At 47.3% G+C, this 24072-nt stretch overlaps 1 protein-coding gene across 13 annotated transcripts in view; it reads left to right on the forward strand.

The window, feature by feature from the left end:
- RAP1GAP2 (RAP1 GTPase activating protein 2) overlaps window positions 1-24072 on the forward strand; it is a 194054-nt gene that overhangs the window by 136119 nt on the left and 33863 nt on the right. For 9 of the 13 annotated variants that reach the window (XM_080982917.1, XM_080982926.1, XM_080982923.1 and 6 more), the window contains 5 exons: window positions 13408-13443; window positions 14780-14824; window positions 19424-19456; window positions 20918-21127; window positions 22098-22201. In XM_080982917.1, coding sequence (XP_080839043.1) covers window positions 13408-13443; window positions 14780-14824; window positions 19424-19456; window positions 20918-21127; window positions 22098-22201 — 428 coding nt within the window. Of the gene's footprint in view, window positions 1-2396; window positions 2556-11612; window positions 11794-12309; window positions 12464-13407; window positions 13444-14779; window positions 14825-19423; window positions 19457-20917; window positions 21128-22097; window positions 22202-24072 lie in introns of those variants that run through there. The other 4 variants (XM_080982925.1, XM_080982928.1, XM_080982929.1 and 1 more) reach the window with 4 other exon arrangements.

Consider the following 24072-nt stretch of genomic DNA (forward strand, 5'->3'; position numbering starts at 1 on the left):
GATGAGCGCTGCAACCCCAGAGTCGGTCATGACTGGAGCTAATGGTCAGGGCTCCCTTTACCTTTTACTACCACCACTTGCATGTGGTCCTCAGAAGGTTTTACTGGGTGGGAAAAGATTCCATGCCCCAGGGCCTTCTCTAGCTCCTCTCTGAGAGAGTGGATTGCTGAGAAAGCATCAGGCAGTGAGGGAAAAGGCCTGCTTGCTGCCTCAACCCAGGTTGTCACCAACAATTTGCAGTGGGTGGGAGTTGAGGGATATTTCCAGGCAGCAGAGGGCTGGAGTATATCTCAGGAGCCCAACACCCCCCCGGAGACTGTCATGTTCAATTTACCAACCTGTCTGCATGCAACGATTGCTCCACACAACTGTGATCGCAGCCCTCTGTGCCAAAGGAGCATTTGAATCTGTAGGCTGGCATGATGCAAGGATGCCTGCGTTTCGTCAGGGCCGCATCAACCTTCCAGAAATGGGAGGTTTCAGACACAAGCGGGGCAACATTGCCAAAGCAGGTTCAGCATTTGAACTGGAACCAAGAGAAGTACCCAGAAGTTCAGGCTTGGTGGATGAGTTGATAGAAGTCATTTTGATGGTGGCATCATCAGAGCAGGACTTGGTGGTGGTGGGGCATTGCCCAGGGCATCACTCAGCAGAATGAGAAGGTGAGCAGGGTTATCTTTCCACATTTTGATGTAACTGAAGCCGTACACATTGTCATCTGAACCACCACTCCCTGTTAACATACCCTGCAACATCTTGGGAACCAAAATCGGGACACTCCTTTGTTTGGTCCCAAACGCTCACACCTGCGCGAGAGCGCAAGACCAAAAGATGCTCGTTTTTGGGTCTCGCAAGACTGAAAAGTGAGCTTCATTTGGTCCGACGCTCTGGTGTGAGCCACCTGACTCACTCCAGAGTGCCAGAATGAAAAATGAGACATTCCAGGATCCAAACAGTAGCCGACTTCTGTAATTCTGGGATGTCCCACTTAATTCAGAACTGTTGAGTGCCATGTGATAAGACCACGAGGTCCAGTGTCTAAAATCACCAAACCTTACCATTGCAATTTGATATGGGAGAAGTGCCATTAGGTAGCACATTAATCCGAAGAATCATTGCTTTGGAATAGATATCCAAGAACTGCTTCCTGTTTACTCATCAGGTGTGGTCTGAAAGCATTGCAAGTCTGTGCTATAAAAAGGACGATTAATAAGGAAATGTTGCTAGGATGCCAGCTAGTTTATAGTGAAGTGATAATTAGTATTGGGGTTGGGGGTGGGGCATGTTCCCATGCCGATTTACTTGCAGGGGTTCCACACAGTCCCCCCCCCCCGTGGTCAATAAGATCATATCTGAACTTCTGAATAGCAGGGTGGAATGATTGGTCGTGGATCTGCCATGGATGCATTAGCTGAGATTACTGCATTGCAGAGGGTTGGACTAGATGACCCTCGGGATCCCTTCCAGCTCGATGATTCGATGAAGCAAAGGGACTAGAAACTCAACCTTTGAATAAATAAAATGATGATAGCTGAACATTTTAGGAGCGTCATTTTAAGAATGTCCTGGGGGGGAGGGATCCACAATCCCAGAGCGCCCCTCCTTGGTGCATATGCCTTGTGTATGCACTCCCCAACTTTGCAGCCTGTGGAGAGGGCAGAGAAGATGGGGACTTTTTCTCCCCGGTCCTTATTGTAGCTCAGGGGTCAGCAAACTTTTTCAGCAGGGGGCCGGTCCACCATCCCTCAGACCTTGTGGGGGGCCGGACTATATTTTGAAAATACAAATAAAAAGGAACGAATTCCTATGCCCCACAAATAACCCAGAGATGCATTTTAATTAAAAGGACACATTCTACTCGTGTAAAAATACGCTGACCATCCACGGGTCTGATTGAGAAGGCGATTGGGCCGGATCCGGCCCCCGGGCCTTAGTTTACCTACCCCTTTTCTAGCTGGTCTGCCTTTGCTAGTCTGAGCACAGCAAGACTCTGCACAAGTCCGTTTGCTGAAGAAGAGGTAACCTTTTGCTCTTTTGGTGGCTTGCATTTAATAGCGACTGCTTTCCCTCTCCCCCCTCCACACGCATTGTTCTACCCGATATCAAATACACTAGCACATTTGCCTTCCACATTTAGAGGCTTGTTACGTCACAGGGCGCCTTTGATCCTGTTCCAAATTGTGAGGTGGGAGAGAGGAAAAGAAACACAACTCTCTCTCTCTCTCTCTCTCTCTCTCTCTCTCTCTCTCTCTCTCTCTCCTTTGAAATATTAAAATGTGCTTCCTGCACAACCTGTTTTGGGTGCTTTCGCCTTGTGACTTGGCACGCCCATTTAACCTGTCAAGCAGCCAGCGCACAATGTCTCACTTAGAGAAATATTAACAAAGGGATGTTTGGGGGGGGGGGAATAAAGCACAGCCTATATGGATGTTCAGGCTGGTGTATGGCTTCAGGAATGCTCTCCAGAAGGACGCACGGTGGTTTCGGATCTATGCGACGCTAGCGTGGATTGGTGGGGCATTGGAAACATGATGGACCTCCTTAGCAGTTTTTTGGTGAGTGTTGTGCCGCAGGTGTCGGGCAATCAGCTCGCACAGTGAGCTTGCTTGACCCTCTGCTAAATAACTTTGATCCTGGCAAAAGCACCAAGTCAAAACTAGCTGCTTTAGGGGAATGGCTGTAGCTCAATGATAGAGTGTTTGCCCTGCAAGCAGAAGTTCCCAGGTTTGATCCCCTCTGGCATCTCCAGGTGGGGTTTGGAGAAACTCCTGCCGGAAATCCTGGAGAGCTGCTGCCAGTCAGTGTAGACAATACTGAGCTAGATGGACCACTGGTCTGATTGAGTATAAGCCTGGATAGTTGGTTAGAGCATGGGGCTGATAACCTGCCAAGGTCGCAGGTTCAATTCCCATATGGGACAGCAGCTTATTCCTTCCTTGCAGGTGGATGGACTTGACAATCCTCAAGGTCACTTCCAACTCTACAATTCTAGGATTCTATATAACCCAGACTTGAATTCTTGATTAGGGATGGGGGGGGGGGGAGAAATTCAGTTCAGTTTGCATTGCAGGTGAACCTACAAATCTGCACTCTCAGAAGCAATACACGAGCCAAAACATATTGTTCAAAATTTGTACTGCTGCTCATTCTGCAATGCACTCTGCTGGCTGAGTAAAGTGTACAGAAGACGTATGTGCCACGGCAAAGTGTGCATTAAAATTAAATTATGTAAATTGCATACAAAATACGTTCTATAAGGGCAATTTGCTTTGTGAAAATGCGTACATTAGGCAAAACTGCATACAAAATTAAAACCGTGTTTATGGAAGACAATCTTACTCGGCTACAAGTGGTCACTAAAGAGAGAGAGAGAGAGAGAGAGAGAGAGAGAGAGAGAGAGAGAGAGATATTAGACACGTAGTATGTTGACACATGTTTGGATCTGGTTATTAGGTTATTGTTGATTTCAGTCACTTTTTAATGTTTTAATCTGTTCTTTTCCCCAATGATTTTATCGCTTTATTGCTTTAATGTTTTGTTATAAATAAGTGTTGTATAATAAGTAAATAAAATGTATTAGAAGTTCTCTCCCGAATGCTGATGAATTTTCATGACAACTTCTTCTTTTTAAATAACCAGCTGATGTGGAAATTGGGAGAACTGAAGTTAATAGCAGGTAAAAGGAATATTCAGAATCGAGAGATTCTTGAAAAATCTGAATGTTTTACCAGAGGCAGGTGGAGTTTATAGCATGGATTGCAAAGTCTTCTATTGTTAATCTCCACTTATATTATCCCTTCTGAGATGCGAACTGTCTGGCTCTTATCTTCTGGAGTGCAATATGTATGGAAAATACCCTTGTACCCAAGAACTGTTAGGAGAACCATGTATGCTGAGTCTAAAACATAGATAGCATTATGGTTTGGGTGGACGGTTAGAGGGACCGATTGCCATTTTCAGGAAGACATGCTAGGCCTTGCCTACTCTCCAAAGCTTTCCCTCCCTGTCTTCTGAGAGCCTTCAGAGTTCCCAAGAACCCAACTGATACCTTTTAATGTGATGAATATGGCATGTCGTCAAGATCTAACATTTATTCTGGGTTGAAATTACAGTAATTAGAGATTTTCTGCGTGAGAATTGCCGGCGTAATGTTTTGCACCTTGAAAAACCACCCCTGGTGTCATGGAAGAGTGCATTGTTGTTGTTTAGTTGTTTAGTCATGTCCGGCTCTTCGTGACCCCATGGACCAGAGCACTCCAGGCACTCCTGTCTTCCACTGCCTCCCGCAGTTTGGTCAAACTCATGCTGGTAGCTTCGAGAACACTGTCCAACCATCTCATTCTCTGTCGTCCCCTTCTCCTTGTGCCCTCCATCTTTCCCAACATCATGAGGATTCTTCTCATGAGGTGGCCAAAGTATTGGAGCCTCAGCTTCAGGATCTGTCCTTCCAGTGAGCACTCAGGGCTGATTTCCTTCAGAATGGATAGGTTTGATCTTCTTAAGGGTGCATTAGAGAACGACATTTCTAGCAAGGCATCCTAGTTGAGGAGGAACCATAGCTCAGTGGTGGAACAACCCAAATATACTTTGCATGCTAGAGATGCACACTCTTGCCTCTGCCATCATCAGACTTTCACCTTCTGCTTCCCAGGAAGAATGTCATGGCAAAGGGGAAACCAGCACAACCACTTCCATTGGCCAGTGAAAGAGCAGCTTTAGGGGGTGGGTTTTCCCCTGCTACATTGTCAGAGACTCAGCTCCTGCTGCTGGCTGGGCTAGGACTGCAGGACCAAAAGGCAGCAAGCTCTGCCCCCGTCCATCAGCTGGAGATCTAAGGGCATTTGGACCATGCATGCATATGGGTGAGTGAGTGTTGGGCGTTTTCTTGTATAGCCTGACAATGGAAGCTGGCACGTTAGGGTGCTGTCCCGCCAACAGCAGCCTTATTTCCTCCAAGCCCATCTGCTGCCTTTTAACCAGTCCAGAAGGCCACCCTTGGCTGTCACTTCCTTCTTTCTCTTTAGTCTCAGTCTTGCCCTTGCAGAACTCAGCAGGGAGGAAGGGGATAGGGACGAAACTAGAATCAGCTTGCTCTGCCTGTCATAGCCTCGGGCTCCACTTACTGTTGACCTCCCTTACCTCTGCTCTACCAGTCCCAGTGGGCAGCAGACATCACTGCTTTGGCCCTGTCTACATGCCTCCAACATTTCTCCAATGAGAATAGGGACATCCAATATAATAATAATAATAATAATAATAATAATAATACCCCACCCATCTAACTGGGTTGCCCCAGACACTCTGGGCGGCTTCCAACATATATAAAAACATAATAAAACATTGCACATTTTTAAAAACTTCCCTCTACAGGGCTGCCTTCAGATGTCTTCTAAAGGTTGTATGGTTACTTATCTCCTTGGCTCAGGGGTCAGATAGCTTCATACCCTCCAACATTTATCGGATGAAAATAGGGCTGTCCTATGGAAAAGCCAGACAACAAATCAGAAACTCGGATGGCTTCTGTAAATTTGGGACTGTCCCTGGAAAGTAGGGACACTTGGAGGGTCTATGTCTATCAACAAAGCTCTAAGGGTTGCTGGATTTTGTGTGTGTGTGTGAGAGAGAGTGTGTGTGTGTGTGTGTGTGTGTGTGAGAGAGAGAGAGAGAGAGAGAGAGAAAGAAAGAAAGAAAGAAAGAAAGAAAGAAAGAAAGAAAGAAAGAAAGAAAGAAAGAAACAGAGAGAGGCAGTCAGAGAATGTTGAGGTTTCTTTTGTAGTATTGCTGGCTGCCTACAAGCTGACTTGAGAATCCTTTGATTGAAAGGTAAAGGTAAAGGTAAAGGGACCCCTGACCATTAGGCCCAGTCATGGCCAACTCTAGGGTTGCGGCGCTCATCTCGCTTTATTGGCTGAGGGAGCCGGCGTACAGTTTCTGGGTCATGTGGCCAGCATGACTAAGCCGCTTATGGCAAACCAGAGCAGCGCATGGAAACGCCGTTTACCTTCCCGCCGGAGCGGTACCTATTTATCTACTTTCACTTTGATGTGCTTTCGAACTGCTAGGTTGGCAGGAGCAGGGACTGAGCAATGGTAGCTCACCCCATTGCGGGGATTCTAACCGCTGACCTTCTGATCGGCAAGTCCTAGGCTTTGTGGTTTAACCCACAGCGCCACCGGCATCCCTGATTGGAAGGTGTTGTTGTTTAGTCGTTTAGTCGTGTCCGACGCTTCATGACCCCATGGACCAGAGCACGCCAGGCACTCCTTTCTTCCACTGCCTCCCGCAGTTTGGTCAGACTCATGTTTGTAGCTTGGAGAACTACAGACTCATGTTTGTAGCTTGTAGATTGGAAGTACAACTCTTCAAAATAAACGAGAAGGTCCCAGGTTCAATTTCTGACATCACCAGTTAAAAGGAGCAGGCGGCAGGTGGAAAGCCTTCTGCCTTAAGGTGTTGGAGAATCACTGCTGATCAGAATAGACAAGATGGCCCAAAGTCTGGCCTGATTTAACACACAGTTTGCTGCATTCACAAAACAGCTGGCGGACCCCATTCATAACCCTGCAGAGGCACGTAATGAGATGCTATTGCAGTACAATGAAAAGTCGGAACTCTTGTCAGACTAGAAAGGCAAAGCTGACAGCTCCTCTGGGTCTGAGTGGCAGGCATGTCAGCTTAATTACACTGCTCTTCTTCTTCCCACCCTCCTGGCATTGTTCTCACCCATGTCATCTTCAGTGAGATTTCTTAGATCAAGAAGGTTGACTCTGGAGGCAACAAGGTGTGCAAGGGCTGAGCTTGCTGGAGCAGCTTGCAAGGAATGCTGAGCCAATGTTCCCCATCGTGTTCCTCTAAACAGAAGTGAGTGAGTGGTTGGATGGATATGTGAGTGGGGGAGAGGGAGAGGGAGAGAAAGGACATGGGAAACCGCCTCTCTTGGTATGTCCCGTGGAGGACCTTGTTGTTGTTTAGTCATTTAGTCGTGTCTGACTCTTCGTGACCCCATGGACCAGAGCACGCCAGGCACTCCTATCTTCCACTGCCTCCCACAGCTTGGTCAAACTCATGTTAGTAGCTTCGAGAACACTGTCCAACCATCTTGTCCTGTGTCCTCCCCTTCTCCTTGTGCCCTCCATCTTTCCCAACATCAGGGTCTTTTCTTCTCATGAGGTGGCCGAGGTATTGGAGCCTCAGCTTCAGGATCTGTCCTTCCAGTGAGCACTCAGGACTGATTTCCTTAGAATGGATAAGTTTGATCTTCTTGCAGTCCATGGGACTCTCAAGAGTCTCCTCCAGCACCAGAATTCAAAAGCATCAATTCTTTGGCGATCAAGCCTTCTTTATGGTCCAGCTTTCACTTCCACGGAGGACCTTACGGTCTTCAAATAAAAACATCTTGGAGATCCCGGGTCACAGCGAGCTTAGGCTGGCTTCGACCAGAGCCAGGGCTTTTTCGGCCGTGGCCCTGATCTGGTGGAACGCTCTGTCACAAGAGACTAGGGTCCTGCGGGACTTGACATCTTTTTGCAGGACCTGCAAGACGGAGCTGTTCCACCAGGCCTTTGGCCAAGGCACAATCTGACCCCCTCTCTCCTTTTGTAATTCTCATAGAACTCTAACCCAATGGTTGCCATTAATTTGATTCTGAATTGATTTTAGAATGTATTTTAATTAATTGACTGTATGATTTTATGTATGCTGTGCTATTTTTACTTGTTGTTGGCCGCTCTGAGCTTGGCTTTGGCTGGGGAGGGCGGGATACAAATAAAATTATTATTATTATTATTATTATTATTATTATTATTATTATGTCAGACCACTGTTCCACCTAGCTCAGTATTGTCCACCCAGGATGGAAGTGGTTCTCTGGCATTTCAGAAAGCGTTCTCTTCCAGCCCTACCTGAAGATTGGGCTGCATGGATGGAAGAGCCACCAGGCTAGAATGTGATAACGCCAAGGTTGCAGGTTCGATCCCCGTATGGGGTGGCTGCGTATTCCTGCATTGCAGGGGGTTGGACTAGATGATCCTCAGGGTCCCTTCCAACTCTACGCTTCTATGGTTTCTACAGTACTGTTGCGCTTGGCTCCCCAAGACTGGCAAGCATGGAAATGGAGGGTGGCACTTATGCTAGATTCAGCTTCCCCAGCTTTCGTTGTCTGCCTAGTTTGTTGTTTGTATTAATCAGAGAGACCAGTCCGGCCTGTTAGGGGCAGAGATTGCTTATCAGGGACGGGATTTCTGGCCTCAAGCAGGGCTCAAGGGATGTACGGTAATTCGGAAAGCACCGGCCGTGCCACACGTGCTTTGGCAATCTGCCGTATCTTTCTGGCTACGAAATGGTGGAAACGCCACAAGCTGCTCCATGCTGATAAGTCCTAACAGGCACGCTTTTGTCTCAGCTGAACCTTAGGAACATAGGAAGCCACCTTATAATGAGTCAGACCCATTGGTCCATTTAGTTCAGTGTTTTCTACATGGACTGGCAGCAGCTCTCCTGGGTTTCAGGCAGGGAATGCCTCCTGGACCTCCCTGGAGATTTCTGCATGCAGATGCCCTACTCAAAGGGTCACATCTTAGGTTTGCAGCAGAGTAATTTCAGGGATGCTGGCACAGCCTGCCAAGCTCATGTGTGGAAGTGGATATTGGAGTCTTAGCACTGTAGAGTTGGAAAGGGACCACAAGCATCATCTAGTCCAACCCCCTACAATGCAGGAAACTTTTGCCCAATGTGAGGATTTGAACCCACAACCCTGAGATTAAGTTGCATGCTCTACCGACTAAGTTATCCCTCAACTTAGTTTTCTTTGTTTCTCATTCATTCCACACTTTTGAGGAATCAGTCCTCCACTATGACAGCACCTCTGGAACTCCTTGCCTGTTGATATTATGCAGGCACCTCTGCTGTACAATTTTCTAAGCCTTCTAAGAACAGCCCTCCCCCATTTAAGCAGCCTACCCATATATGCAAATCTGACATGTATTTTGAGATGTAATTCAATTTTATAATGTATATTTTAAAACGGCTGACTTGATTTTGAAATCCGATAATATTATGTGATTTTTAACGTTTGTGGTTGTTTCCTGTCCTTCGCCAGGAGGTCTTGGGGTGGGTTACAATGATTTAAGGGTCAGAATGAAAGAATGAAAAGAAATTACTGTCACCAGAATAGTGATAAACTACGAAGAGCAAGAAATCTTGATGCAGTCGCACATGAGACCACATCAAGATTGCTTTATTACAATGTTTAATATCAAGGTTGCTTTATTGCAGTGTTTAACATCACGATTACTTTATTGCAGTGTGGTTTATCAGGGTCCATGCAAGCATCAGCACTGAAGATGGGAAAACATGCAAAAGGCACTGACATTTTAGGAAGGACCCTGACAAACCAGACCATGAATTAGTCTTTTAAAGCCTTCCAAGTTGGTGGCCATCACCGCCTGCTGTGGCGGTGAGTTCCATAGTTGAATTATGCACTGCGTGAAGAAGTATTTTCCATTATCTGGCTTAAAGGAGTAAAGGAACTTAGATCTCTCTTGTGAGCAAACAAAGGTTTGATCAAAAGATGTCAGGAGGGCGGAGATGAGGAAAGACAAGACAGACTTCTCTTTGGTACTCTGTACCATCTTTGGAAAGAAAAGCCATGTTTGTTTATTAGGAGTGTCCCAATATTTGACAAGGACTCCCAGAGCAGCTGGATAGGCTCTTTATTTTGTTTTTTTAAAGGAGGCCAGCTTCCTGAGAAAATAAACCTGCAATTGAATTACCAGGCTGTTACTAGACGAAGGAGATGACCTTGCAAATGACTGGAAAATTCAAAAAGCGATACAATAATCGAGTTTGGTTGGGCGAGCTCTGCTGGAACCTTGCCACTAATTAACTTAATGGTCTGCATCTGCCTTTGCTCTGGCTTTTATTTTCCAGCCTGATTGTCACTTCGCTTTACGTTATCGGGCACAATTTTGGGGGGCTGCCACACCCCTCTTTCACTTCCTGAGCTTGCCTTTCCTTTGCCGGTGCAGGATACTAAGTGCTAAGGTGAGCTTCATCCCCATCTCTGTGCAACCTCATGGAATTGTAGAGTTGGAAGCGACCATTTGGGGCAGAGTCATCTTATCCAACCCCCTGCAATTCAGGAATCTTTTGACCAACATGGGGCTTGACCCCACAACCCTGAGATTAAGAGTCTCATGCTCTAACGGTTGAGCTACCCCAGGACACTGAGCCCAAGCTGCTGCTGAACAAGTCTTCCTTCCACCAGACCAGCCTGTATGTGAAAGCTAGCGCTGTCTATTTCAGGGGTGGGGAACCTATGGCCCTTCAGATGCTGTTGGACTCCAGCTCTCTTCAGCCCTACTCAGCAGAGCCAGTGGTCAAGGATGATGAGTGTTGAGGTTCTGCAACAGAGTCTCCACCACTGGCAGAGGTTCTCCAAAGCCTCAAGCAGAGGTGTACTCCACTCCCATCACCTGTGACCACCTAGTTGAAGATGCCAGTGTTGAATCTGAAGCCTTGGGAAGCTGGCATCTATCAGGTCATCTAGCCTAGTATCCTCTACTCTGACAGTGGCTCTCCAGGATTTCAGGTTAGGGAAGGCTGGGGGTGAAGCTCTGGAGCAAGTCAGCAGTAAATCACACCATGCATGTTGGAGTTTATTAGCCAGAACAGACTAGTCTTAGGCCCAGTGAGCACAGGAACTCATCCCTGGTAGGTCTTGACCAATGGATCAGTTGCCAAGAATCAAGGTCCCTGCCTCCCTGCAGCTGTCCATGTGTCCTCTCTAGGGTCCCCCCCCCAAGCAATCAGGCACCTGAATACCTGTCTTTGTTCTTTCCGCTTCCTGCCTCTTCTGGTTCTGGGAGACCAGGGAGGAGGGGAGCTAGGGTTAGGGTTAGGGTTAGCTGCTCACTAAGTCCCATTACCCCTTCAGCTTCCAACACCTCATCTTCCCAATCTTCTCCCTCTTACCATTCATCGTCGTCCCACCACCACTCCCCGGGCTCTGAGCTTTCTTCTCTTGGTGGTTCCCCTGCTGGTTCCTACCACCATCCATCTACATCGAACCGGTCCATGACTTCTGGCCTGTGGGCTTTATTCAGCCCACAAGTCCTCTTCATTTGACTTGTGAGAGCATGTTTTGCCAAGGGACACCTACTTTCCCTATGTGATTTCAGCTGCGGTGCAGATAAAACAACCTAACAGGGTCAAAGGGGGTTTTGCAGTTACCACCAGTCAACTGATCAGCGCTACCTGCAAAGATACACTGTGAAAGCTACCAGCCTGGCTCCGTTGCAAGCCCCGACAAACAGCTGGTTGTCGGGGCTTGCAAAGCCCAGGCAATTCAAGGTGCCATGTCAGCTGCTGTCATGGTGACATCAGGTAACTGGCAGCTGGGTAGCCCTGCCCACCTATCAAACCTGGCTTGTGCGGGGACGTGGGTGGAAGGTGGATCCACCTCCCCACTTCTGTCCTACACAGAAGAGCAAACCAATGGGAGGAACGGAAAGAAGAGGAGCATTGTTTCATCATAGGGGGAGGGGAATTCTGGGCGGGAAGGAGCCAATGGCAGCTTGAGTTAGGTAGGCTGACATGCGGGGCGTTGCAGTCTCATTCCTCACTTGGCAGCAGGTGGATGGAGTTAGCTATGGATCAAGGCCTTTCCAGGAACGGAGGGGCTGCATGGCAGTTGTCTACAACTGAGCCTACTTAAATTCTAAAACCTGCCTCTTCACAGTCTCATGTTTTTTGTACAGGCGGCTGACCAGGTGCATCCTCAGTTTTTCCAGGAGGGTGAGGCACAGGCTCTTACCATAGACTGGGGAGGATGTCGACTGCAATGGAGGTTCCCTTCTGGCTCCTCCTCTGAGGACTGGGCCCTGCCTCCATTGCCCCAGCCCTACTGCAACCCTGGACATTACATTGCAATTAAACGAATGCCCCAGACCTGGGGTTATTCCACAGCTGAGTGTGTTGGGGGAGAGATGGTAACTGCTTCCCAAAATGCCAGGGAATATTTTGGTATAATGCTTCAAAGCGATATAATCCTACAAAGAAACAAAGGAGCCGACATTTTCTGAGAAAAAGGTCTTCTAAGAACATTTGGCTCAGCTATAACTATAATTGTATATAACCCTTCTGACTCTGTTTTTTCACGGCGCCTTTTATTATATTTCATTGGGTTGTGTTTTTTTAAACTTCAGTTCCTTTTAAATTGTTTTATTGCTGGCTTTTATTGCTGGCTACTTCCTTCTATATACAGCTTTTTTTTAATAAAAAAAATGCATTTTACTGTTTTGAAAACTGCCTGGACCTCTGATGAAGAAAAGCGGGTGTCGATATGTTATATCAATAAGGGTTTCCTCGCCATCCAGTGTTTTGAACTCATCCTGCGTTGACGGAAACAACAATGGGTTTTCAAAAAGGGGCAAATTCTCACAGAGTCATCAAGATATAAGCTGAGGTGAACCAGTGGAATGAAGTGGAGATTTCTAGGTTTATAGTAGTGGCTGACATTTTACACTAGAACATCATAAGAACATGAGAAGAGCTCTCCTGGATGAAGCCATCAGCCACCTAGTCAAAGAATCAAAGGGTTTGATGGTACTCCAAGGGTCATCTAGTCCAACCCCCTGCAATGCAGGAATCCAGCGCTCTGTTCTCACAGTGGCTAACCAGATTCACCAATGGGAACCCTGCAAGAAAGACACAAGTTCAGCTGCATTCTCTCCACCTGCAGTTCCCAGCAGATGGTGTTCAGAGGCGTTGCCCCCTCCAGAGGATTTCGGTTTGCAATCAATGAACGATGGAGAATCAATATAAAAACCTAGACTTTTCTGTGCATGTCTATTTACTTGTTAGGCCCCCCACGAACACGTTCTCTGGGCATCGTGCATTGCAATGAAAAACCTAAGAATAATGCCTGTAAAAATCCAGCATGAATCTTAGAACCTGGTGTAAAGCCCAAATACAAAAAAGTAAATGCACAGTAAGATGCAAGAGAAAACTCAGGAGCTAAATGCTACCACCAAATACAGTAACTAAAACCACTGGCCAGAGGGATTTAAGCAAGAAGGCTTAAGTCTTAGGCTGGTGTCAGGCGAGCTTCCCTGGCAGAGTATTCAATAGCTAGGGGGCCACCACAGAAGAAGTCCTGTCCCTCATGGCACTCTGAGCTTCAGACTAAGGAAACTCAGAGGTCTGCCTCTGTGGATGACCTTAAGTTTCAGGTAGTTCCAGGAGGAGGAGATCTTCCTTCTGGCATCAAGGTCTCAAGCCATTTAGGGCTTCATTAGTGAAAACTCTCCAAATTGGAAGCAGTGAGTGCAATAAATGATCTGATGGCAGTTGTCATAAGGTGTTGACTTTTAGCTTCACTTCTTTCTTTCTTTTCTTTGTCTCCCCCAGTCTGCAGAGTTCTTTGAAATGCTGGAAAAAATGCAGGTATGTGGCATGTCAGTTCTGCCCGGAACTTGTTCCTCTTTGCAACTGTGCATGCGTGTTTTCAACATAATTGTGGCAGGCTACTTTGGAGGAGGGTGTGGGTGCAAAAGGCCTTCAAAGATGTTTGTGATCTTTGGTGACTGGGAACAATGTCTCACGTTTCTGAAAACATGTATGCAGTGGCTGATCTGATAGAGATGAAGAGGCAGAGGATTGCATCCTGTCTGTCTTCAGCTTGCAAATAAATGCCTTGCCAATAAATCAGGCTGCAAGAAATGGAAGCAGCGACCCAGCAGAATCACCAAATGGGGGTTATGCTACCCCAGGAGCTCTCAACCTTTTAGGACCTATGGGCATATTTTGATTTTTGAATGAGGGCTGTGGGCACTCGACCCCCTAGAGCAGCGGTTCTCAACCTGTGGGTCCCCAGATGTTGTTGGACTACAACTCCCATCATCCCTGAGCTCTGGCCATGCTAGCTAGGGGTGATGGGAGTTGTAGTCGAACAACATCTGGGGACCCACAGGTTGAGAAAGGCTGCCCTAGAGCCTTTTCTCTCTCCTGCCCCCAGATCTGCACACCCCCCCAGCAGAGAGAGAGAGAGAGAGAGAGAGAGAGAGAGAGAGAGGGAGGGAGGGAGAAAGTGCATGCACATAGACTCCACTTTTCTAAGACATGGTCTCCAAAAGTGCTCCTGGGGAGGAAGACTGGTGAAATGATGGTCATCCTTGCCAATTTGAAGTAGATATATGGCTGTGCTCAATGACCAGTGGAGACAGCCATAATTTTGAACAAAAGCTGCATCACAGCATCCCATGTTCCCATGGGCCATTTGCAATGAGGAGGCAGCTGCTGTTTGTTGCAGCTCTGCCACTGCCCCACATCCCAATATCAAAAGTGTGGAATGGGGCTGAGAAATGTCTGTGGGCCCTATGACAGTGGTGGCTGGTGCCCACTGGCGACTGGTGGGGCAGAAGGCAGGGAGCCCACCAGCAGGTGGGACCAGAGCCAATGGCAGGCAGAGCCAACTCATTCTAGAGTTGTCTCCATCCTCCTCCTTTCTTCTGAGTTATCCCAGGGCAAAACTGGGACGAAGGTGGAGGAAGTTGACAGGCAGGGCCACCACCTTCTGAGCTGATTGTAAGGAAGCAGACAGGCAAGTGGGGCTGGCTGAGGGGAGACTGAGCTTGGTGGGCCAGTGCCCCATTTGACCAAATAAACTAGACTAGTAAGAAGTTCTGTGTTGCAAATTTTAACCAGGAACAGGCACTCAAGACCTCTGGCATGTATCCCAAAGTAACTAAACAAACTTCATGTCATGTTTTTCTACAAACAGGGGCCAAAATTAGAGGAACAGAGAAGTGGAAGCCAGAAAAATAAGGTCAGTTTCAGGACAAGGTCCAAACGTGGGTCTCCTTTTCAATGTCTAGGAACAGAATATATCTTTGCTTGGACAAGGTGGTTCAAAATGTAAAGCGCTTCTCAGTTCTCCTCAGTTTCTCCACAGGCTGAAATCCAACAGGCAGATCCTAGCCCAGGGGTCAGCAAACTTTTTCAGCAGGGGGCCAGTCCACTGTCCCTCAGACCTTGTGTGGGGCTGGACTATATTTTTCGGGGGGAAGTGAATGAATTCCTATTCCCCACAAATAACCCAGAGATGCATTTTAAATAAAAGGGCACATTCTACTCATGTAAAAACATGCTGATTCCCGGACAGTTCGAGGGCTGGAATTAGAAGGCGATTGGGCCAGATCCAGCCCCCAGGCCTTAGTTTTCCTACCCATGTCCTAGCCCCACTGCGGGCCACTTCAATGGGTAGGTGGTGCTGCCCGCATATTGATCACCTGACATCACCATGACGTCAGGTGTCCCATTTTTCCTTTGTAGCGTAGCTTGGGGTTAAGCTGTGCTGTAAAGGTGGATCCAAGCTGATCCAAGCAGGATTCGAACACATGGCGCTTTGGCGTGCTGTCTTCCTTGGTGAGCTGACTAGAGCAGCGTTTTGGTGAGGATCAATGGTGCTATGGAGTTCCTGATTGGGGATTTCATAGCACAGTCAATTCCAACCATCTCCCCAGTCAATCAGCTGATCAGCGGTGACAGCAAGCCTCCCTGGTCAAGGAACAATCAGGAGCTCACTTTAAGGCTCGCTGGCAGCCATGCCCTGAGCTGCCCAAATATGGCATCCAAAGTGTGGCAGGTGGGTGTGCTTTTGGGGAAACAGCATCAGGGGCCAAATTTGTATCTGTGCTGGGTCTGATTAGACCCATGGGCCAGAGGTTTCTCACCCCTGCTATTCACACCTAGGAAGAAGCCTCATGTTTATTCATTGAAACTTATTTCTGAGCAGTAGACACAAACAGTTTCCTTGGGCCGAGTAAACACTGGAGACCAAATTCATTTTATAACGTTGTATAATTTATAATAACAATCGTACTGCATTTTAAAAGATATCTATATTGATTCAAATGTAAATTTGATAACATTCAGTTACATAAACTTTAATATAAGCAATAGCTCTTATTTTGCTTTTTTGCGTCTATATAGTTTGTTTACAAATAGGAAACAGAAAAACCAACTGCACACTCGCTTTCCAAAAGCAAAAACTCCCACAGCATTTAAGGGGTCTGACTAGTCCATTTAATCCCAGCTAGAAACTCTCAGCTCCCTAAGAGTTTAAGAGACCTGTTGGATCAAGTGTTCATGCGAATGGTGCTAGGGGGCTGAAACTGGGGGTTGTGGCAGCAGGGACTTGCTTGTCTTTACTCCCAGCTTTCAGGCTGGATGACTTAATTGGCCTGATCTTTTCGATGTGCAGCAGCACCAACCATGTAGCTGTTGAGAGAGAGTATTGGGCTCATTGCCCCAACCAGACCAGGTGACCCAAGGAACCAGTTAGGGGCTGGCTGGCTCTTTGGCACATGTACCATGCACAGGGTGTGAGTGGTCCTCCTTACTGGGCATATAAGGGATCTTCACCGGCTGCCTGTTATGCACTGAGCCAGTTTTAAGGTCCTGCTACTTACATATAAAACCCTAAACCACTTTGGGCCCAATCATCTGAAAAGCTAACTTCCCCTCCACTGTCCACTAAGCACATTAAGCAGTGGCGTAGCGTGGGGGGTGCAGGGGGGGCCGGCCGCACCGGGCGCAACATCTGGGGGGGGGGCGCTCGCACTCACAGCTCTCTGCCCCTACCTGGCTCACTCACTCTCTCTCACTGCAGTGCTGGCTGTGCGAATCCGATCCGAGCCGCTGGGTCGCCGCCCACTGTGGAGGGGGTGGGTGCCAGGCGTGCGGTGCGGAGAGAGAGCGAGGGACTATCTGGGGGAGGGACAGTGCAGCGGCCGCCCAGCGCAGCGCTGAGCGCGGGAGAGAACCACACCAGCCCAGCCCAGGCAGCAGCAAGAAGAAGCTGGCAGCGGCGGCAGGTTAGGGGTTAGGGGGCGCAAATTACTTGCCTTGCCCTGGGTTAGGGGGCGCAAATTACTTGCCTTGCCCCGGGTTAGGGGGCGCAAATTACTTGCCTTGCCCCGGGTGCTGACAACCCACTCTACGCCGCTGACATTAAGATCAGCAAGCGGAACAAAACTAGTTTTGCAATGGCTTGATGTGCATTGATTTGAGATGACGCAGCTTTGTTCCCTTGTGGTACCAGTAGTGCAGAAAGTCCTTCCGGCTTAAATACGAGCATCCCCAATCAGTATTGGCATCCCGCCAACTCTTGAAGATGCCCCTGTTTAGGGTGAGCATCTTGATCCAACTTTTAATTGCTCTTTTAACTGCCTTGTTAGTTGGTTTTATTTTGTTTATTTAAAAAAATGGGATTGTTTTATTGAACATTTAAATATGTGTGGTTTTAATGATTTGATTCAATTGTTTTATGGTGCATTTTATTAATGAATGTATTTTATAAGTGGTGTCAGGCTTGTAACCATTCTGGCATGTAAGGAGTATAAAGGTAAAGGTAAAGGGACCCCTGACCATTAGGTCCAGTCGTGGCCGACTCTGGGGTTGGGGAGCTCATCTCACTTTATTGGCCGAGGGAGCCGGTGTACAGCTTCCGGGTCATGTGGCCAGCATGACTAAGCCGCTTCTGGCGAACCAGAGCAGCGCACGGAAATGCTGTTTACCTTCCCGCCAGAGCAGTACCTATTTATCTACTTGCACTTTGACATGCTTTCGAACTGCTAGGTGGGCAGGAGCAGGGACCGAACAACGGGAGCTCACCCCGTTGTGGGGATTAGAACCACTGACTTTCTGATCAGCAAGTCTGTGGTTTAAACCACAGGAGTATATACGTAAACAAATGACAGGCTAACTGCTGTTCCAGGCTTGGTTTCTCAGTCTGAGCAACACCTGAATATCTTGTTCCTTCTGCATTTGACAGAGTCCAACTGCAAGCTTACAGCAAAATATGTCTCTGCCTGTATGTCTATGTTCATATCAATAGCCAAAGCGTGTCACCTGTGTGTATTAGAGAGACTTATTGCCATCAAGGAGCACCGGTGATCTTTTGAAAGGTCCTCAGCCATCCATTAGTTTTTTCCTCAGTAATCCAGATGCTCAAAGTCAGAACAAAAGTGATGGCGCAGGCAGAAGGATTTGAGTATTATTGAAAACTGAGGCTCTGATTAAAAATGCAGGGATCAACCCTATGGAGAAGGAGAGCCCTTAATCCTGTTTTTCACCCGCCCTCTTCCTGTGCTGAGCCTGTAAGAAATATGATGCTGGAGAGCTCACGCTGATAAACAACATGGATTCAATAGTTCTTGCTCGCATTCAGCTGCCAGGAACATTTTCGAAGAAAAGGACCCTGGATGAATTTATGACCAGTCCTTCAAAATACACACACCCCACAAACACCTTTAAGAATGTAAGAAGAGCCTGCTGGATTTTGCCAGTGGCCCATCTAGTCCAGCATCCATTTCTCACAGCAGCCAACCAGAAGCCTATAATGGGAAGCTGGCAAGCAAAACATGAGAGCGTTAGTTCTCTACAGCTTGTGATCCCCAACAACTGATATTCAGAAGCCTTTGACCATGGAGATAGGACACAACCATCACCACCTTATTGTCCTATGCATTTGAGTAATCCTCTTATAAAAGCCATCCAAGTTGGTGGCCATCACTGCCTCCTGTGGGAGCAAATTCCATACTTTATGCTTTGCGTGAATTGTTGATTTTGTTCAGTCGTTTGGTTGTGTCTGACTCTTTGTGACCCCATGGACCAGAGCACGCCAGGCACTCCTGTCTTCCACTGCCTCCCACAGTTTGGTCAAACTCATGCTGGTAGCTTCGAGAACACTGTCCAACCATCTCGTCCTCTGTCGTCCCCTTCTCCTTGTGCCCTCCATCTTTCCCAACATCAGGGTCTTTTCCAGGGAGTCTTTTCTTCTCATGAGGTGGCCAAAGTCTTGGAGCCTCAGCTTCAGGATCTGTCCTTCCAGTGAGCACTCAGGGCTGATTTCCTTAAGAATGGATAGGTTTGATCTTCTTGCAGTCCATGGGACTCTCAAGAGTCTCCTCCAGCACCATAATTCAAAAGCATCAATTCTTCGGCGATCAGCCTTCTTTATGGTCCAGCTCTCGCTTCCATACATCACTACTGGGAAAACCATAGCTTTAACAATATGGACCTTTGTCGGCAAGGTGATGTCTCTGCTTTTTAAGATGCTGTCTAGTTTTGTCATTGCTCTTCTCCCAAGAAGCAGGCATCTTTTAATTTCGTGACTGCTGTCACCATCTGCAGTGATCATGGAACCCAAGAAATAAGGACTTACTTTTCTCTGTCCTCCAACGTTCAGCTTCATCGGATGATCATGAAGTCTTGTGTTCTGAAAGAGGGAGAGGAAAAAATTGTCTCTTTCCAATTTCTTTGTGCCATGCATGAACCGTTGTTGATATCTCATGCCCAAATATTTCTCCCATTGCAAATTGTGTTGGAATTAATGGCAGCCTTTCCTTTGGATGTTTTTCAGGAGGACTACATCCCGTATCCCAGCATTGATGAAGTGAGTATCGCCAGACCTGCTAGTTCATGCATGTTTCTGTGCTAACGTGCGTCTTGCACACGTACTCGCTATACAAGGCCAATTGTGATTCCTGAATTGCAGGGGTTGGACTAGAAGGCCCTTTGGGTCTCAGTTCTATGATTCTATGGGGTGGGGGTTCACAAGCATTGCCTTGGCTGACCATGCTTCATTAGGGAAATTCAGTGTGGGCCAATGCTAGTGCAATTGCTCTACAGAGAGTCAGCAATCCGCACACCCCTGCAACTCACTGAGTTAGGGACTTCCCCTGCATGCAAAGACAGGCAGATTGAGTGGATGAGACCAACGTTAGGTCCAGTGACCACAAAGGTGGTTTCTGCATGTGCTGCAGAGGGACATCAGGGGCAGGTGGGGCTTGTCAACCTGGGATGGTATAAAAATAATAATATTATAATAATTTATTATTTATACCCTGCCCATCTGGCTGGGTTTCCCCAGCTACTCTGGCCGGCTCCCAATAGACTATTAAAAACACGATAAAATTAAAAACACGATTAAACATCAAACATTAACAGCTTCCCTAAACAGGGCTGCCTTCAGATGTTTTCTAAAAGCCAGGTAGTTGTTATTTCCTTGACATCTGATGGGAGGGCATTCCACAGGGTGGGCGCCACTCCTGAGAAGGCCCTCTGCCTGGTTCCCTGTAAGCTCACTTCTTGCAGTGAGGGAACTGCCAGAAGACCCTTGGAACTGGACCTCAGTGTCTGGGCTGAACGATGGAGGTGGAGACGCTCCTTCAGGTATACACGGCCGAGGCCATTTAGGACCAACACTTTGAATTGTGCTCAGAAACATACTGGGTATCCAATCTAAGAGAAGGACAACTGCTCCTAAACCTTTGTTGCCTTGCAGGATATCTTGCAGGGAGAAGAAAAGGAGCAAACCTTATACAAACCTAGAGTGGACTTTCTAAGTTGGTTGGATGGCACCTTGCACGCCTCTTTCCAGCAACTCTGGTCGCCAAGCTGGTGCCAAACATATTGCTCTGCTTTCCTTTGGATCACATCAGCGAGGCTAAGCTGGGCGGCAGGGGGTGGGTGTCCTTGTCATCTGGGCAGCCCAGGACCTCCATACACTCTGCCCTGGCTTCCACCCCAGAAAGATCACTGTTGTTGCTGTTAATGCAGCAAAAGCAACATGGGAGGCAGCAGTTATAAGTTACTGGTCTCTGCAGCAACAGCAGGTGCTGTGATTCTCCAGTGGTTTGCCCGTCCCTCCATTGCCTCTCAAAGCAGATGAATGCCAACATGCCTCTGCAGTGGAGGCAGAACATAGCCATCATGGCTAGCAGCTGTTGAGAGCATTATCCTCCATGAATTTGTCTAATCCTCTTCTCTAATCCTCCAAAGTTGTCAATCATCATGGCTTGATATAGATATGTGGTCAGCTCTGCCTCTGAAGCCTGCTTAATCTTTCCCCCAGATTGTAGAAAAAGGCGGCCCCTATCCTGTCATCATCCTGCCACAGTTTGGGGGCTACTGGATCGAAGACCCCGAGAATGTCAGCACACCCACCTCATCGGAGAGCAGCATCTGCGAAGAGGATGAGGAGCAGCTGAGCCCCAGTGCTTATGGCTACAAGCTGGAGTGCAAAGGAGAAGCCAGAGCATATAGGAAACACTTCTTGGGAAAGGTCAGTGGGGAATTGTGAGTGTGGACTTAAGACCCCTTGGGCCGCCAGAGGTTTTTAAAGAAAGAGAGAAATCACTACTAAGTCTACTGATGAGTATTGATCATGAATGAGTTTGGTAATAATAATGGATTGAAGTTGAATCGTTAGCTGTTAATTAATTAACAATGACCACACTTTGGCTCGTGATGGCCGTGCATAGCCAGCAAAATGCATGTGATGGAGGAGGACGAGGGCATTTGAAGGAGGGTCCATGCATTCGAGTGGGGTGGGGTGGGGCTATATCCCCTTCAGTGCAATCTTCACCTGCTGCCAGAGGTGGGTGGGGCCAGTGGGAAAAGTGGGTGGAGCAAAGAATGCAGATTTTGCACTCATTGTCCAATTGCACAGTAGGGTAGTGTACGGTAGGCTAGGTACTGCACGCGCTCACAGACACATCTCTGTTCTCCATCCATGCGAGGAAAAGGCAATTTTGGAGCTCAAGGACACATTCCAGCCAGGCAAACACATTGTGGGTGTGAAGAAGGACCAGTGAGAGATGTCCAGAGGGCCAGTTAGAGAGGGCTTGGCAGGCCTAAGGTTTCCCACCCATTGTGACCTCTTTGGAAGTGCAATACAGGGAGAGGGGAAATGGAGGCATGTTCTGAGTGTTGATTTTTCCCCATCACAATTTTGCATGAGTGCTGGTCATCTATTACGCTACCCACAGAGTTGTTGATATAGCTCCTGTAGCTTATAGTGGCAAGTGGCATGGATCAAATATTGAGACCTACGAGTGAAGTGTAAATAATTGCTTTTTGGTTTCCCAGAGGATGGCAAGTTTGTGAGATGTTCTTAAGATAGCAATGAGTCAGCCGTGATTCCTTCTAGGCGTCAAGACCCAACAGTGAGGGAACAGTCGGGGCGAGATCAAAACCCTTGCTTTCCCCTGGGCTTCTTCCTCACACTGTTAACACTTCCCTTCTATTTTTAGGATCATTTAAATTTTTACTGCACAGCTAGCAGCCTGGGAAATTTGATCCTTTCTATTAAATGCGAAGAGGCAGACGGAATTGAATACCTAAGAATTATACTCAGGTACAGTAAGCGGAAAAGGGGTCAGTGTCTCAAGCAAACAAATTTCCAAAATTTTGTTTCATGAACTCCTTGAGTCAATTCTGCTACATCTCATATGCTAATAGCAAACATACATCCCTGTTCCTTTTGTTATTTATGGGACATGGCATCGGGCTCTTACACACTTCCACTTGTCCCGTGTCTTTAGTGGCGCTGTGGTCTAGACCACTGAGCCTCTTGGGCTTGCTGATCAGAAGGTTGGCGGTTCAAATCCCTGTGACGGGGTGAGCTCCCGTTCCCCAGTCCCAGCTCCTGCCAACCTAGCAGATCGAAAGCACACCAGTGCAAGTAGATAAATAGGTACCTCTGTGGTGAGAGGGTAAACAATGTTTCTGTGTGTTCTGGCTTCCATCACAGTGTTCCATTGCACCAGAAGTGGTTTAGTCATGCTGGCCACATGACCCGGAAAGCTGTCTTTGGACAAACGCCGGCTCCCTTGGCCTGAAAGTGAGACAAGCACCACAACCCCATAGTCGCCTTTGACTGGACTTAACCATCCAGGGGTCCTTTACCTTTACTTTTAGTGCTGAATCGGAGAAAACATGAATTCCATGGAAAACCCAGTTGATGTTTGCTCCAAAGAAAGCAGTGGGGCAAATGGAAGTCTGAATGATCCCATTGTTCTATATCATCCTGCATACTAATGTTAGGGGATAAATTAAGGGCATATCCTTCCTCCCCAAACAGCCCAATGAGCAGTGAGCATGCTCAGTGGCTTAGGATTGCTGATGGGGAGCCAACATTTTTGGGGGGTTGGAGGGGATGTAATGTATAAGAGGCTGGCTGGAATACTGAAGAGCATCGCTCTGCCCTGTGTCATTTTGCTGCAGGTCCTACTTGTTCTTCCCATACCTTCTATAGTCTTAGTTCCAGGGCAGATTTCCCTGCGGAAAATGAGCAAAGCTTTGTGTGTGTGGAACTGCCTATTGCCCAAGTATTTGTACAATTCTGGTTGGTCAACCTCAGAATGGAAACTTTTAAGCTAAGAATGGGCAAATCTACCCATTTCACTCTCTTGGGTGCTTGATTTTTTTATGCTTCCAGTCTTAAATTCAGTCCTCCATGTTTTCACATCCGCTTGCATTTTATGTATATAAAAAAAAATCCTCATGAAAATTCATCAGTGAGAATTTCTCCAGATGTACACAAAGCAATTTCCCCTAATATAATGCCTTTTAGTATGTTATCTTCACTAATATGTACATTGTTGTGCACACATTAATGTTTGTGTGTGTGTTTTTGCACACTCTGTTTTGTTTGGAGAACACCGCTGCAAAATTCGCATTTTGGTTCACACCTTGTTTCGGAAAGTTCAAAACAGATAGAATTTCCTTTAAACTGAAACTGAATCAAATCCCCAGCCCCACCCCTACATCCTGGCCTGTGAATATTCTGGCTGGAGGCTGGGCTCTGTAGGGTCCCAGCTTGATCCAACGTGCCTCTTTTTACATTTTTATTCATTTTTTTTGGGCAATGTCTGCCCCCACCCCAACTGCCTTTTCTATACTAGAAGAGGCAACCCTAAATGCAACCCAGGAATCTAATGTCAAGGAACAGAAAGGGGGCACAATTACAGATTTTTGTATTCTTGATTAAGTGCAACTGATAAGGTCCTTTCTCATTGGTGGTGCAGGCTCCTCCAATCCTAATCGCCAACTGCTAATATTGCAAAGGGCTGTTCACTCATTTGAGCTCTCCAAAGGAGCATAACCTCTAGTTGCTGTTTGTGGACTGATGGACTAAGGAAGAAGAGGATCATTTTAGCTCCCTCAAATATTTTAGTGTGGTGGCCGAAGCCCCACAGACCCGAGGAATTGGCTCCTAAAGGTCCT

The sequence above is a fragment of the Podarcis pityusensis genome (assembly GCF_964106645.2).
Source record: "Podarcis pityusensis genome assembly, chromosome: 15".
Taxonomy (NCBI): domain Eukaryota; kingdom Metazoa; phylum Chordata; class Lepidosauria; order Squamata; family Lacertidae; genus Podarcis; species Podarcis pityusensis.